Source organism: Panthera tigris, chromosome A1 (genome assembly GCF_018350195.1).
Source record: "Panthera tigris isolate Pti1 chromosome A1, P.tigris_Pti1_mat1.1, whole genome shotgun sequence".
Classification (NCBI taxonomy): domain Eukaryota; kingdom Metazoa; phylum Chordata; class Mammalia; order Carnivora; family Felidae; genus Panthera; species Panthera tigris.
In genome coordinates this window covers 6,835,889-6,849,307 of record NC_056660.1, presented here as the reverse complement: position 1 = coordinate 6,849,307, position 13,419 = coordinate 6,835,889, and the positions used below count along the sequence as shown (strand labels likewise).

General features: G+C 50.7%; 1 protein-coding gene and 1 non-coding gene across 2 annotated transcripts; both read right to left on the bottom strand.

The window, feature by feature from the left end:
• Window positions 1–1,731: 1,731 nt before the first annotated feature.
• TRNAM-CAU lies at window positions 1,732–1,804 on the bottom strand. The gene has a single exon. It is a non-coding gene; the product is annotated as a tRNA-Met (tRNA).
• An 8,641-nt stretch (window positions 1,805–10,445) lies between these two features.
• On the bottom strand, window positions 10,446–12,953 carry RASL11A (RAS like family 11 member A). The gene is made up of 4 exons (XM_042957306.1): window positions 12,720–12,953; window positions 12,225–12,281; window positions 12,033–12,112; window positions 10,446–11,084 (listed from the first exon to the last, which is right to left on the bottom strand). The coding sequence occupies exons 1-4, from the start codon at window positions 12,841–12,843 to the stop codon at window positions 10,617–10,619; spliced, it is 729 nt and encodes a 242-aa protein (XP_042813240.1). The 5' UTR covers window positions 12,844–12,953; the 3' UTR covers window positions 10,446–10,616.
• Between the last annotated feature and the right edge of the window lie 466 nt (window positions 12,954–13,419).

The window sequence follows — 13,419 nt, the reverse complement described above, 5'->3', positions numbered from 1 at the left end:
CACAAGGACTTGCATAAGCCACTGTTTAGTGTATCTTTCATCATTCAGGGGCTTGAACGCTCAAGAAGACCAACTTTTTTTGGTTTTCAGATGCTTTCCCCACCCAGGGCAGCCCAGAGGGGACCAGGGCCACAGAACTGGCCTGGGCAGGAGGTCCAGCTTTGGCCGATACACCCAACTCCTTTCCTATCTGCAGCCAGAGAAGCAAAGCCCACGAATTGCCACTTACTCCATTTCCTCCGTTCTAAGCAACTCAAGTTCATAAATAAGAATGCCCTTGGGGCGCCTGGGTGGCTCAGTCGGTTAAGCGTCCGACTTCGGCTCAGGTCATGATCTCGCGGTTTGTGAGTTCGAGCCCCGAGTCAGTCTCTGTGCTGACAGCTCAGAGCCTGGAGCCTGCTTCGGATTCTGGGTCTCCCTCTCTCTCTGCCCTTCCCCCACTTGTGCTCTGTCTCTCTCTCTCTCAAAAATAAACAAAATTAAAAAAAAAAAAAAAGAATGTCTGACTATCAGACTGTTCATCAGTCTGACCCCATCCCTCCAAGGCAGAGGACTTTGCTATGATTTGTGTGCATGGCCTGGGAGAAGCTGAAGTCACTTCCCAGAGTCCCCAGGATTCTCAGGTACCAGGAGCAGACAAGCCATTGAGAGGACACTGGGCAGAGCCATTTGGGGGCAAACTTCCCCTTCCTTCTTCAGCCAGACATGAAGGAAATTCTTCCCTTCCCTTCCTTGTCCTCTACCAACCCGTGAAAATCCAGAGGATGAATCTATCCTGAGATGGATTTTGTAGCAGTGACCATTAGCTGTCTCCAATATCCATTCTCTTGTCCCTTAAAAAATGGAAATCAGGGTCAGACGCTCAACCGACTGAGCCACCCAGGTGCCCCCGGCAGTGGAATTTCTGGCAGGGAGCAAACCGCCCAGCTGAAGTCTGCATCCCTCAGTCACATGAGGGAAGGACAGCAGAGGGGACGGCCTCGACTTTTGGGTCTCCACCTTAAAGAAACAGAGCCTCCTGTCTTGGCCCCTTCCTGCTCTCTGGCTGCAGACTGGCTGAGAGGCATCGTAGACCCCGGAATGAGGGTGACACCAGGAAAGGCAGAGTGACAGAGAGGTGGAGCCTGGGCCCCTCCTGGGCCTCCTGGGCCCCGGAATGTCGGAGCAGAGCCACCCACCCAGCTTCAACTGCCCGTGTGGGAGACGCAAACTGTCTCTCGTCAGGCCATGCAGATGTCAGGGCAGCTAACCCCAATCCTGACACAGACGTGGAGAACTATACTTAGAGGACAGAGCCATGGTTCCCCCTGCTCTGGGCTGCCGTGCCTGGCCGCAAGGGTGCGGTGGGCAGAGCCCCGGCTTTAGGTTCAGACTCAAATATGGGCCCAGCCGTCTATTAACTGTACCAGTCAGCTCGGGCTGCCGTAACTAAGCACCCCAGCCAGATGGCTTAAGCCACAGAAATATATTGTCTCCTGCTTCTGGAGGCTGGACGGTCGAGGTCAAGTTGGTAGCAGGGCCACGCCTAATTCTGATTCTAAGGAAGGATCTGTTCCAGGCCTCTCTCCAGCTTCTGGCGGTCCCTTGGCTTGTGGGGCGTTCACCCCAGTCTCTGCCTCTACCCTCACATGGCCTTCGCCCTGCGTCTCTTCTCATCACCTTCCCTCTGTTCACGTCTGTCTCTGTGTCTTTTTAAAACTATGTGTGTATTCATTTGTTTAGTAAACTCGATGCCCAACGTGGGGCTTGAACTCACGACCCCGAGATCATGGGTCCCATGCTGTACCGGCTGAGCCAGCCAGGCCCCAGATTTCCTCTTGTTATAAGGACACCAGCCATTTTGATTTAGGGCTCATCCTGATGACCTCGTTTGAACTTGATTAGCTCCCTTAAGACCCTATTTCCAAATAAGGTCACATTCTGAGGTCCTAGGAGTCCAACGTATGGGTTTTCTTGAGGAACACAATTCAGCCCACAACACTCGCTTTGCTCATAAAATTTGGGTGTTTCCTTAATGCCTTATTACCTGCTTCCCCAATGTCAGGTTTATATATTCATTCTCAAGGCCTAGTATTTAGGAAGTCCCCGGGCCTTGCCTTGGGTCTGGCCTGTGCCAGTGACACGTCTACATTTGAGGACAGGCGCCCCTTCGCATCGTCTAATCATCAGACGTATGTAGTGGTCTTTGCCCACTTTTCTGCCTGCTCGTCCCCCAAGCCCCTTTCCAGGGTCTGGGGTGAGCCTGTACCTTACGCGTCAGGGACAGGGACCATCTGCCACAACAGATGCCGAAAATGCCACTTTCTCGGCCTCCCTCGTAGCTGCACAGCCCCAGCTGTGGTTCTCCAGCTCACCCGGTGATGCGGTAACGACTCACTAGCCCCTTTTTATGGATGAGGCAGAGTCTTCCCTAGTGATACCCCGTGGCATTTTCAAGGCTAAAATGGTTGATCAGGAGAATGCTAGCAGCTTCCAGGTGACCTCAGGGTGCAGAGAGTAGGACCGTTGGCATTGGCGGCAATACAGTGTGGTGGCTTCCAAATCAGAAAGCTGTGGGTTGATGGGGCGCCTGGGTGGCTCAGTAGGTTGAGAGTCTGACTTCGGCTCAGGTCACGATTTCACGGTGCGTGGGTTCGAGCCCCGTGTCAGGCTCTGTGCCGACAGCTCGGAGCCCGGAGCCTGCTTCGGATTCTGTGCCTCCCTCTCTCTCTGCTCCTCCCCTCCTCATTCTCATGCTCTGTCTCTGTCTCAATAATGAATAAACATTAAAAAAAAATTTTTTTTTAAAGAGAGCTGTGGATTGAAATCTCAACTGTGCCCCTTACTGGCTGAGAGACCATGAGGAAGTTGATGAACCTCTCTGAGCCTCGTTTTCCTGGTCTGTCAAACGGCGATGGTAATACTCAGCTGCTCAGAATTGTTTGGGAGGATTAAATGAGATAATACGCCTGAGACTCTTACTGCGCCGTGACGGTTACTTTGACCTGTCAACTTGACGGGGCCACGGGATACTCAGATACTTGGTCAAATGTTATCCTGGGCGGGTCTGTGGGGGTGTTTCCACACGAGGTTAGCACCTGAATGAGTGAACTGGGAAAAGTAGACTGCCCTCCTGAATGTAGATGAGCCCCCTCCAGTCCCTGGGGGGGCCTGCGTAGACTAGAAAGGCTGACTTCCCTCCTGTAAGCGGAGCTCCTCCAATACATATATATATAATGCTATACTATGTATATAATACTATATGTATATATAATGCTATATACATAATGCTATACTATATATACTATATAATATATACTATATATTATATAGTATATATATATACACTATATAATACTATACTACGTATATATAATGCTATATATATGCTATACTATATATACTATATATATACTATACTATGTATATGTAATGCTATATATATAATGCTATACTATATATATTATATAATATATACTATATAATATATAGTATATATATACACTATATAATACTATACGATGTATATATAATGCTATATATATGCTATACTATATATACTATATAATACTATATTATATATACTATATATATACTATACTATGTATATGTAATGCTATATATATAATGCTATACTATATATATTATATAATATATAATATTGTATATTATATACACTATATAATACTATATAATACTATATACTATACTATGTATATATAATGCTATATATATGCTATACTATATACACTATATAATACTATACTACGTATATATAATGCTATATATATGCTATACTATATATACTATATATATACTATACTATGTATATGTAATGCTATATATAATGCTATACTATATATTATATAATATATACTATATAATAGTGTATATATACACTATATAATACTATACTATGTATATATAATGCTATATATATGCTATACTATATACACTATATAATACTATAATACTATACTATATATATACTATACTATGTATATGTAATGCTATGTATATAATGCTATACTATATATACTATATAATATATACTATATAACATATAGTATATATATACACACTATAACATATATATACACTATATAATACTATACTACGTATATATAATGCTATATATATGCTATACTATATATACTATATATACACTATACTATGTATATGTAATGCTATGTATATAATGCTATACTATATATACTATATAATATAATAATGCTATACTATACATACACTATACTATATATATATATATTTTTTTCTGTTGATTCTATTTCGCTGGGCAATCCCGATACACTGGAATACACGGAACAATAGTGCCCATTCAGCGATTACAGTAGCTGTTTGTTGCGTGAGTTCTAGTATTATGCTACAAATAAATGATGGAGCCAACACACAGCCCCCAGCAAAGCCCCCTCGAATATCGCCATAGCAGCCTCAGACTTTGCCCTGCGCCACACTGAGTTGGGGTGGGGAGGCGTCTTTAGCTCCCGGATGTGCACTGGCAATTTCTGCTTCTGGCACCTTCCCTACGGCATTGGCTCCCACAGCCCCCTGGGACGCTGACATCAGCCGCCAGGTGCTCCAGGAGAAAAGAAAATGCCTGAATCTCTGGGGGCCGCTGTGGAGGCTGCTTCTCAGGGCCCCGGTCGGAGAAGAGCCTCAAGAGACAGCATGGCCGGGGGTGGGGTGCCCCGGGGCCTCTGACTTAGTGCCCCCTGCACGCCCCCCCCCCCCCACCCCACCCATGGCTTTCAAAACGGTGACTCTGGGAGAGACCCTCCTAGCCTGGAGAAGACTGCACGCTACCGGGTGGTGCTGAAGACAGAAACTCAGCAGAGCAGCCCGCCCCGGCCCCCCAGGCCAGCCACGGGGGTCCCCCGCCCGTCCCTTGTGGCATTCCTGCCTTTCCCTCCAGGTGCCACTTTCCCCTGGGGAAACAGGAAGCCGGGATGATCTTGCTGAAACCTGCAAATGGGAGATATCCGGCCTCCCCCGTACCACTCAGGGAGCTCGTCAACAAGCAGACTCCTCCTCCACAGACCCACAGAATCCCTGGAACTGGGCCCCGGGATCTTTGCTTTGAACAGCTTCTCCAAAAGACGTGGGCCTGCACGCGTCTGGCCAAGGGAAACAGCCCTGAGCTGAAAGGCACTCTCTCCCCTTCCCCGGGGCCAGACCTCCTGCTTCCTGGGTTTATATGGCTTGTGGCCATCGCAGGACCTCTCTGAGCCTCAGTTTCCTCATCTGAAAGATGGGAGTGATCATGGCTCTTCCTCAAAGGATTCAAGAGAAAATAAAAGTGCTCGGTGCAGAGTAAAGGATCAGTAATCGTTAGGCATTATCACTGAGGGAATAACGGCTCCCCTGAAAACTTTCTTTCTCCCACATGTGGAATGGAAAAAGTCACGTCTTGCAGAGCACCTACTATAGTTTTTGGAGTACATGAGCAAGTTCAAAAAGCACTCTTTTTCCAAAAGCAGCTTCGTAAATGTACCAGTGTACCTTTAAAAAATAATAAAGGGGCGCCTGGGTGGCTCAGTCGGTTAAGCGTCCGACTTCGGCTCAGGTCATGATCTCACGGTTGGTGGGTTCCAGCCCCGCATCGGGCTCTGTGCTGACAGCTCAGAGCCTGGAGCCTGTTTCAGATTCTGTGTCTCCCTCTCTCTCTCTGACCCTCCCCCCTTCATGCTCTGTCTCTCTCTGTCTCAAAAGTAAATAAACGTTAAAAAAAGATTTTTTTTAAATAAAAAAAATAATAATAAAAAACTGAAACTATTAACAATAATAATAAATTACAACTTCCTGAATGCCTTCTATGTGTCAAGCTCTGGCAACAATCCTCCCTGATGGGTACTGGAGAAGGAAACCCATACTGCACCTTGACCCAGGTAAAGTGGGCTTTGAACCCAATCTCAGTCTGGGACCCACACTGTGCTACCTTCATAAAGCTGGTGAATAACTGTCTCATCAGCAGGAGCTCCCGAAATTTCCCTGATTTTCCACAGTCATAAATACACGGTAGTATTTCCAGGCAAAATTTGTTTATGTAAGTAAGCTTTGCTGTTAACAACGTTTCTTTTTTTTTTTTTTTAATGTTTATTTATTTTTGAGAGAGAGTGACAGTGAAAGCAGGGGAGAGGCAGAGAGAGAAGGAGACTCAGAATCCAAAGCAGGCTCCAGGCTCTGAGCTGTCAGCACAGAGCCCGATGCGGGGCTCGAACCCACGAACCCTGACATCATGACCTGAGCTGAAGTCGGACGCTCAACCGACTGAGCCACCCAGGCTCCCCAACACCCTGAGATTCGGGTCCGAATCTTGTTTTCACCTTTCATGCCCCAGAGTCCCACCCTCAAGGCGGACTCCCTAGAACTTTTTCGGGACCGTGTTTCTGGAGAGGGATAGCTCTCTTGATCACAATGACATCTGGCACAGAGCTTTGTAGGAAGCAGGTTCTCCATAAATGTGATTTGAAACCGTGCAAATCACTACCGTGGTGGTCTTTAGAAAGATAGGAGGAAAACCAAAAGCAATAATACTCATTTTGTTCACGAAGCCACGCCGTGGAGAATGGGTGAAGGGCCAATTCGGATCGTTTGACAGCGGGAGCCCAGAATACAGATACACACAGCACTGCCCTCCCGGCTGTACCCAAGTAACTGGAAATGCTCCTTAAGTTTTCTGATGGCTCACCTTAGCAAACGTTGAGGATCCTGGCTTCTACCGGACACTACAGCAGGTGCCGTGGCTGGGGATGAGCCAGCAGACGAGCACTAGTGGAGCTCATGCCTCCTGGGGCAGAGGTGCATGCGGGCATCCGAAGGTGAGGGCCGACCGAGCCAGGATGGGCAAATTTCTGCGCGGTCTATGGAAAACCGTTTTTGCGGTTGCCAACTAATCATTGCTTACGACGGTTCATTTTTCCTAGACCCCTAGAGAACTTCAGGGTGGTTGGGATTTTTTTTTTATGTATCACACCTTTCTCACTGGGTGTCCGAGTGGCTCAAGACCAATTTTAACAAAGTCCTGAAAAGGACTGCACCTTTTAGAGACGGGTCAAATGGTAAGAATAAGTTATGAATCATCCCAAATTTCATCGCGTCGTAAATTCGGACCGGTGACTGTGCACGGCGAGAAGCCAAAATGACAACACACACGTGGAACAAAAAAGCGATTCGAGCCCCAAGTTCATGACTAAACAGTCACCTTGTCTCTCCCATCTGCTCCATTGCCTTCCAAGGCGACTTATTTTCATCCGTTCCTCCAAGGAGATATGAATAAACTTCGGGACTTCCGCTGTGCCCTTCACCTCAACCCAGGCAAAGCAGATTTATCTTCTGAGGCTATAATGGGTCTCGTTTTCCATTATTCGAGTTTGCTCTCCACGAGTGGCACATGGCGTACAGAACGCTTCCCGGATGTACAGTGTAGTCATTTGGAGCTTCTCCATTATCTCCAGGACCATTAATTAAATAGGCTCATTAATTAAATCATTCTGCAGCTTCAGAGCAGCATTAGCACGGAGCCTTGACCGGAAGGGGGATGAGTGGTGTCAGTGGAGACGGGGGAATCTCAGAAACAGACGTGGGGGGGGGGTTGGGGGGTGAGGGGGGGCGGGGGCGGGGCGTGAGGACGGAGGTGACAGTGAGGATGACAGCCCGGAGGGACGGCAAACCTATGATGGAGATGTAGACAGTCTCCTCCCCACCTCCCCAATATTCTCCCCAAAGCTCCAGGAGGTGTGTCCCCACCAGGGGCGGAGCGACACCCAGGGCTCTGCCTCCCCCACTCCTGAGGCAGAGGGACGCTAGCTGGGAGCTCAGCTTCCACTCTAAGGGCCTCCTCGGCACCCAGTCAAGGCCAAATCCTCACATCCTCTTTCCTGCACACAAATCCAACAACGTCCCACCCTAAGTGCCCCCCCCCCCCATGAACTGCATGCTCCCCTCTCACATCTGCACGGTTGCTACTGGGGGGCCTTCTGGATGTTGTCCTGTGCACCTCGCCCCCTCAGCAGGAGGTCTGGGGAACAGGCATGGAGGTCCCTGTGAGACCAGGGAGCCGGGTCGTCCCCTGGGTCCGTTCTGGCAACCGGAAAGAAAGGAAGCTTTGAGGCCCAGGTCAGTTATTTGTGATGCCGAGGCCGGGAAAAATACCATGTGGGGTGCTTTCTGCTTGGCCCCGGGTCCCTAGAGGCTCTGCTCCTCCCTTTGGAACTGCCCCATGACTTTTGACCCCTCTGGTCCACACTGTGCTCTCCCCTGGAGAGCTCAAGGGTACTTCCTGTCCTCAACATTCCCTCACTTGGAACTTCTTCATAGGCAGCCTTGGGACATCTCTTGGGTTGTTCTTTCGCTTCTACAGTAGGGCTTTCCCCTTGGGATGTGGGATGCCTTATTCCCATGGGATTTGGGCTCAGCTCCTTAGAGGCAAAGGAGCCCCCTCCCTGCGCAGTGGGGATCTCGGCAGGCTGTGGGCATAGCAGTAACTAGTACAACTGTGCTTTTCGTGTCCTAACCTTCGAAGGGAAGATATATGGTTAGAAGCAGGAATGGCCGATGATAGAAAGAGCTGCTTTAGTTTTGTGCTTGCGAATCAGCAAGGAGAAGTAGGCACTTTTTCAAACATAATAGAATCCAAAACTATATTATTTTCCCTTGATTATTTCGATGCTGCTTTAGGCATGAACTAATTTGGGGGGTTTTAATTTTTTTATTTAAAAAAAAGTGTTTTTTAATGTTTATTATTTTGAGAGAGACAGAACGTGAGTGGGGGAGGGGCAGAGAGAGAGGGAGACACAGAATCTGAAGCGGGCTCCAGGCTCCGAGCTGTCAGCGCAGAGCCCGACTCAGGGCTCGAACCCACAAACCACGAGATCATGACCTGAGTGGAAGTCGGAGGCTCAGCCGACTGAGCCACCCAGGTGCCCCTTGAACTATCTGATTTTTGTAATCCTTCATGCCATTTAGCACAGGTAGTCACGCCAGTGCACCCCTCAAGTGCAGGGAAGAATGGTGGTAACAGCACAGATGTGGACACAGGGGTCCCTGGAAGGCAGGGCAATTGTCTGAAATGACCAGAAGCTACATATGTATCACTTCCTCTCTGTCGCTGCCAATCAAGTACCTCTAACTACTCAGAACACCTCCTTTCCTTATTCTGCAGAAGTGACATTGATCGTAACCTCCCATCACTGTCCCTTGGCATCAAAATCAATGCATGCAGCTCGTATTATTCATCAAATATTTACTGAAAACTTACCACTCTGTGCAAGCCGGAGGCCAGAAGCTTGGGATACAAAGTCATAAAATGCAGTTGCAACGGAGGTGACAAATAGCTACATGGTGTGGCTGGGTTTCACACAAATGCTACAGGGAGACTCAGAGACGGCACCCCGGAAGCTGAGCCCAGCACAGGACTTGGGGCTTGAAAAATGAGTTTGTGATCTTTTCGGGGGAGAAGAAGAAAACATATTCAAGGCACAGGGACTGGTTCGTGCTAAGGCAGGAAGCATGACAGAGCCTTGTATGTACTGAGAACGGCAGACCGTTCTGTTGAATGGGCTTTCAGTCCATCGTGTGTGTGTGTGTCTGTGTGTGTCTGTGTGTGTCTGTGTGTGTGGGGGGGGGGGGGCGCGTGCTTGAAGGAGATGATAAGGCTGGAGAGGTGGTAAATGATCTCATGCCTCATTTATATTTTACCCAGTAGATAAGGGGAAAACAGCTGAGTTTCTTTAGCCATGAAAATAAAGAGATTAGGGTTGGTTTTAGCCAGGTTGTCCTGATGTGAAGAAAGCATGCGAGGGGTGTCATTCCAGAAACCAAGAAACCAGTCTCCCCTTCCCTGCCAGTCTGGGCGACACCCGTACAGGCCTAGATTGTGGCAGAGTGACGCTTTAGAGAAAAAGAGGGGAATGGACCCTTCAGATGCCCTGTCAGATGTGAGGGTCCGGGAGGCAGAGCAGGAAGAATTTTTCACCACTCTGGGTAGGGTGCGGTTACTGACCTAAGGCATGTTTAGTTTTTAGAACAGGGTGGAGAGGATAAACCGGCATTTGCACCAACAAATAAAACTGTTACTCCTGTTCGTAATTTTGTAGCACCAGCAGATAATGAACCCCTTTCCTTGAAAATCACATGGTGTCAATTTCATGCCTGTGGCAAAGCGCCCTAATTAAAGACATCCTACAGTTGCTCAAGTCTTTCCTCCTGCACATTCTTTCCTTTCTCCCACAACAGATCCCCCTACATCAACCCCTTTACCGCAAGACACCAACAGGAGTTCAGACTGAGGGCAAGTGTGGAGCCGTTCTGGGCTCTGGTGCAAGTATGATCTATAAAAAGACATTTAGAAAACAAGGAGCCATGTTGCCATTTTGCCTTTAATGGAAAAGTGGCTAGCAGTTACAGTAAAAAAAAAAAAAAAATTTAGTTTAATAAAAAAAACAAACAAACTATCCCACTTCTAGGCAATCACTGAATTTTCAGAAACACACATACACTCGAAAACCAACGGTCTGTATAAAAATAAACTTTGAATGTGCGGCTAAAAAGGGAGATCCCCAGTCTTTTCGGCTGCACAAACGGGCAGTAAAAAGGAGGCGAGTCTGGGTGAGCCGGGTTCACCCCAGCGCAGAGGGGGCTTTGACTTTGGAAGACAGAGCCTGCTTGAAGCGCCTCTTGAGGTCTTGCATGTTGGGAGAGCGCGGCCGGGGAATGATGGAGGCTCTCCTCCTCTCCCCGCTGACGCCGTGCGACTTGCTCACCTCTTTGCAGAGGTGCTGAAACACATCGCAGACGTCCTCGTAGTTTTCACTGGTGGAAATTTCAAGGAACAGGCTGCCCAGCTCGTTGGCTAGTTGAACGCCATCATGCGTTTGCACCTGCCGGGCATGCAGAAGGTCCCCCTTGTTGCCCACGATGACGACGGGGACCCTGGCGTCAGGGTGGACCTTCCGGATGTGCTGGTAGAGGGGGCGGATGGACTGGTAGCTGTCGTAGTCCGTGATGGAGTAGACCAGCAGAAAGCCGTCTGCCCACTGCATGCACCTGGACAGCGGATCAGCTACCTGGAGGAGGTTGTCTTGGACCTGAGAAAGATCAACACGAGTCTGGATCAAGGAAGCCCGCAGTGGGAGCGGACTCAAAATAAGATCAAAGGGACCCTCGGGAAAACAAGTTCGAAAAAGAAATCGTAAGTACAGTTTTCAGACTCGACCTAGCTTCTGCGGAAGGCGGCTCTGGCTGCGGGGAGAACAGATTCTCCGGCCAGGTCCCTGCCTGGGTTATTTTATTGGCTGCCACTAATGCTCGATCCTTCGGCCCCCTGCTTGGCAGGTATTCTGTGGTGAGCCCTGGCTGACTGAAGGATGACTTCAACGAGAACTTTCAAATGAGAATGGCGCAATCTTTAGGGAACTGGGAATAAACAAAACTTTGAAAACAAGCCAAGATAAATATCTTTTCCCAAGCCCATAAAAATATTTTTAGCATGCCCTTTTTGAGAATGTTACAGAAACAAATTCCTTCTTTCTGTTCTTCCACTAGACCTTGCCTCCCTAGAAGGGAGTGCAATTAATAACTTGTTAATCAAGTTAAGTTCCTGACTGCTTGCCAAGGGCTTATCTGGTTGCAATTACTAACTTGAGGGAACAGTTAGAAGCACGTCAGCAGTCCCTGCTAGGGGAGGAGCCCCTCCCCAGAATCCCACCCCAATAATTTTGTTAACGGTTTCCTGGCCCAGTGCTGGAAGCTGGGGAGGACCCATCCCTACAAGCCGTGATGCCCCACTAGGGTTGTAAAGAAAGGTCAAGTATCTCTCCTTTGGAGGTGACGGACACCAGGATGCTGCCTCCCTAACCATCCACCCACCCTGCCCAAGCCCCCAGGAGGGTTTCTAAGCCCCCACCTGGGGACAGCCCACTTCTGTATCTAAAGGCAAAACGGGTGTGTTTAGACATCTTGCTCAAGCCTGGGAGCCCCCCCCCCGCCCCCGGGGTATGCAAGGTGGTGAGCTGTTTGCTTCTGGCAGTCCTTACCTGGATGCCCCCGGGGGTGTCCTGAATCTGCAAGGATAGCTGGTCCCCCTCTACATAGACGAGCCGTGAATACAACTTGCCTGGAGAGTGAAGGAGAGTTTGCTTTTAAATTCCTAGCCTCCTATCAGGAGAGAGAAAGCGGGAGCTCGGGGCATGCAGCCACGGAAGCAGAGAGCACGAAATTATTCTAACCTGTATTCGGTTCATAATCGCCGATGAATCTCTTGGTGAGGAAGCGCACGATCATTGCTGAAAGGGAACCATGGGGAAGTCCGCTAAACGACTGGAACCAGTCACCCCGGACGCTCTCGAGGAAAAGGAGGGGGCGATGGGCCGCAGGACAGCGGGTACTGCCCCTGTCCTACGGCTCTGCAACACCCAGGGTGCGGCCGTCGCGGTCTCCCGCGCGTCGGGGTGTGACTGCAGGTGCCCGGCCTGCCGCACCAGCCCCCCGCCATTCTCCAGCAGGTGCCAACCCGGGCGGGAGGGAGCCCTGGAGTAGACGCCCCGGGGAAGCAGCGGGAAAAGCGGGCTGGCGGGGGAGAGCCGGGGCCCGCGCCGAAACTTCCAGGTTCCTCCCCGCGCTCCACCCCGCCTCCCTCCGCTCCAGAGCTCCGGCTCTTCCCCGAAGCCCGGTTCCCCGCCCCCCCCCCACCCCCTCCCCGGCGCGGCCCCCCGGGCACTCACCGCTCTTGCCCACGCGGCCGGCGCCCAGCACGGCCAGCTTGACGTCCTTGGGCGGGAGGCAATCGGAGGAGGACTCGGGGATGGGCGCGAGCAGACAGTGCCCGGACATGCTGGGCGGCCGCATGGAGGGCGCGCCGGCCGAGCGGGACCCGCCGCCGAGAGCGCAAACCTGCCGAGCCCGGCCGCAGCGCCGCGGCGGCCAGCAGAGCGCGCGGGGACGCTGGAGCGCGGGCACCGCGGCGGCCGGCGCAGCGCGCGGGGCCCCGCGCGTTTTAAAGGGCTCGGCGCGCGCGGTGGGGGCGCGGCGGCCGCCTCCGGCTCCTCCTCCTCCCGCCCCTTCCCGCGGCGGCCGGGAGGGGACGCGCTGGGAGAGCCGAGGGGCCGGTGGCCGCGGGCGTGCGCGCCGCCTAGCCGCTGGACGCGCTGTGCGCGGCTCCCGCCTGCGGCCCCTGCGAGGACCGCCGCCGTCCCGCGAGTGCGTGGGAGGCCCCGCGTCGGGCTGTGCGTGCGTAGCCCTGGAGGCCCCTCCTTCCCGCAGAGACGAACCCGGGTCACTGGGCCGGTGGGTGAAGCTGAGATCCCCGTGAGCTGGAGGAGGAACGAAAGAGGCAACGGTGCACTCGGTCGGGTGTCTCCGCAACAACGGGAGGGATACATTCCTGTTGAGTGCAGTGGCCCTGTTTATTTCCAAAAGGTGCTA